Consider the following 3169-nt stretch of genomic DNA (forward strand, 5'->3'; position numbering starts at 1 on the left):
CCTCCGCCAGATACTTAATCGCTGCACCAAAGAACAAACCGGTGCTCCTGATTGATCATCTGTCAGCCTAATACCGTCCCGTTGAGTGCAATATTTTATGAACCGATCAAATTCAACCATTCGGCTCTCTGGTCCACTCTGGTTATCCCACACCCTTCCTTCCAACAACTGTTGCATTCATTGGTCGCTCAATTGGTGGCTATCGCTATTATGTCTTTTAAAACGACTCATTGTCACATTTTTCGAGTGCCCTAATCCCATGTGCGTATACCGCTAATAATATCTACACGCTCGTGCTCGATTAGACTCACGTTCACACCATCGCGTCAGGCTAGCTGCACCTTCGTGCCGTCACACAGAGTGGAACCCACATTGTGGGGTGCCTTGGCTAAGCACTATGGGTCGGAAAACAAAATCTCGCTCCAGAATTGTGTGAAGAACTTTTTCTTAACTGATATTTTACTTTGTCAATGGACCATTTTTTGCTTTCGTATATCCTGTGGCGGGCAGATGATACTTTAAGAGATTTTACATATTCGTTATATTTGGCTTGAATGGCCTCAATGTGAATTTTGAAAGTCAGATGACACGCATGCTTCGTCCTTTGGCAGAGAGGTCTGTGTCATCCACAAATAAAGATTTTTGGCATTTTTGAAAATAGTATACAATATTTGTCAGATTTGAAAATAGTATACAATATTAGCACCAAAATGCTGCCTTGAGAAACATCAGCTCTTACAGGAAGACCTGAAGTGTACGATTTGTTAGATAACTTTGGAATATTCTAACAATGTATGTTGGAAAATTGAAGTTGTTTTACAATCAAGCCTTCTTTCCAAACATTGTCGAATTGTTTTTCTAAATCTAGAAGAACAAGACCAGTAGAATAGCCTTCAGATTTGTTGGAACGTTCAAATTTTTTACACGTAAAACTAGGGTACACTGAGAAATACTGTTTCATTGCTTTAGGAAGTCTTATAAACTTCCAGGAGCAAAGAATATTTGTGTAAGAACACCACGAATGCGCACTCGACTTTGAAATATGTAAATTTTATATTTGTGAAGCGATTCAATCAACGAAATGACTTTTAGCGCACAATTTTGGTTTCTGGCCCATAGTGCTAAGTGAGCCTGTTTTTGGAGGTCCGAAATAGTTGATTTATATTTTCGGATCGTATGTGAGTTTCATTCTTGAGTTGCACTCTCGCTCTCGTTTATTTTTCTTCATCTCAGCCAATCGACAGACCCATTCATACAGTGCCGCCAATACAGGTGCCGCACGCAGTTCGGGTCTCGTGTTGACCCCCGTAAATGTCCTCCTGCAAAAATTTGAACCCCATTCACAGCAGAACGAGAGAAATGCACAGCAAAACGACGACGATGACGGCGGGTGAGCCTACGCCCAAGGAGACGGTTTCGAATGGCGACTGGAGTCCGAATCGGGTTTGGGTTGGATACTGGCACGATCGATTAGATATAAATTAGAGCATTTTGGCAGAGGTCGATATCAGTTCTCGAGTTGTGCTCCAACAAGTGATTTAGTTTCTTTCCCAGTGCCATTATTCAAAACGACAATGTTCCGACTGGTGTGTAGAATTGGAATGATTTGTGGGGTGCTAAGATGTGAAAAAGTGTTCTAAACTTGTGATTTTTACCCATTACAGTTGATTGCTTCGTCGTTGGTCGCCATGACCCTGGCCGTTCCAGTTGCTCAGGTCCACAATCTGCATCAGAACCCAGAAGCCCACGCTCAGATTCTGTCCTTCGAAAATGTTCTGCATGACGATGGCCACTACAACTGGGCGTACCAAACTAGCAACGGAATAGCCGCTCGTGAAGAAGGCCTGGGAGGACATGGTGCCAACGGAGAGTACTCCTACACCGGCCCAGATGGCGTCCAGTACCGTGTGATCTACGTTGCTGATGAAAACGGATTCCGTCCAGAGGGAGCCCATCTGCCAACTCCTCCACCAACCCCAGAACATGTGCTCAAGTCCCTGCAAGAGATCCGTGCCAACCCACCCAAGGACCAGAAAGACTTCAGCCTGGAAGCCCTTGACGCCACCATCCGTCGGCTGCAGCACTAAACGAAGCTTTAGCTCGATTCGCTCGAATTGTTGATCTTGATCATGAAATTGTTATCTTGATGTTCTAGTTTGATGAAAACTTCCTCCTAGAAGCTCACACCAGTCAGACGTCCAAAACTGTAGTTCATTGGACACATTGTTGTAAATAGTGAAAATTTAGTGATAAGTAGAAGAAATGTAATAAAGTAATGTTTTCTGTGCTAAATGAAACTAGAAGTGCTTTTTAAATTTCGACAACCTACACATATCACATATCAGGTATCAGAAGACGGCCAAAGAGGCACTTTTTCAGCCGTTTAGAGATTTGTGCTATTGAAGCAATTCATCATTTGAAAAAGTTTGAAAATCCAATCCCATATCTTGCATACTATCCTCAACATGAAAATAGTGTTCAGTGAAATTTTCAGTTTCTTCGGTTGTGATTTAAAGGTGGCCCACAGACAATGTAGATTTATACGGAAATTACTATGGAGAAAATTTGAAAAATGTTCCAAACACGTTAGTACTGGAATGGAAGTACAAACTTATCATCCCATAGTCAAAACTCATTCTGTTAACCTTAATGAAGAATGTTACTGAAGAAACAAATCTCCTCAGAGCTAGTTTTGTTTGAAATTTTTGTAATTGTTTGCAGAGCTATAATCCCATATGAAGCAAAATAATATCAAACAAACTTTTGAATATCTCTTCTTCTATCCGTCAAATTGAATTGCACTCTTCAGCTTATTTAAATTACTGTTTGAAGAATGAATTTCCACTATGGAATGATAAGTTTGTAGGGTAAATGATGGCTTCGGCACCCTGAGGGTATTTTCGGCAGCACTAACTTATCGTCCTTGTCAGCATTTATCTACGGAACAAGAGTTTAACTTCAATGTACTCAACATATTCCTTGAACTATAAACTTCCTTGTGAATCTCATCTTTCACAAAAATATTATATAACATGGGTTTACTCATTAAATGAAATAAATGCATACGAAATTATCGTCATTCGTGAGCTGCCGAATAAAACAACACAAGAACTGCTTAAGAAAAACTCACCACTTTTAACGGTCCAATTCTCCGCTCCAATTCCAATTT

At 40.8% G+C, this 3169-nt stretch overlaps 1 protein-coding gene across 1 annotated transcript; it reads left to right on the forward strand.

Annotated features, from left to right (window-relative positions):
• Positions 1 to 1514: 1514 nt before the first annotated feature.
• LOC5570390 (cuticle protein CP14.6) lies at positions 1515 to 2303 on the forward strand. Its single transcript, XM_001659050.2, has 2 exons — positions 1515 to 1586; positions 1665 to 2303. Exons 1-2 carry the CDS (start codon positions 1575 to 1577, stop codon positions 2085 to 2087), a joined length of 435 nt encoding a protein of 144 aa, XP_001659100.2. The 5' UTR covers positions 1515 to 1574; the 3' UTR covers positions 2088 to 2303.
• The last annotated feature ends 866 nt before the right edge of the window (positions 2304 to 3169 follow it).

This window comes from Aedes aegypti, chromosome 2 (assembly GCF_002204515.2).
Source record: "Aedes aegypti strain LVP_AGWG chromosome 2, AaegL5.0 Primary Assembly, whole genome shotgun sequence".
Classification (NCBI taxonomy): domain Eukaryota; kingdom Metazoa; phylum Arthropoda; class Insecta; order Diptera; family Culicidae; genus Aedes; species Aedes aegypti.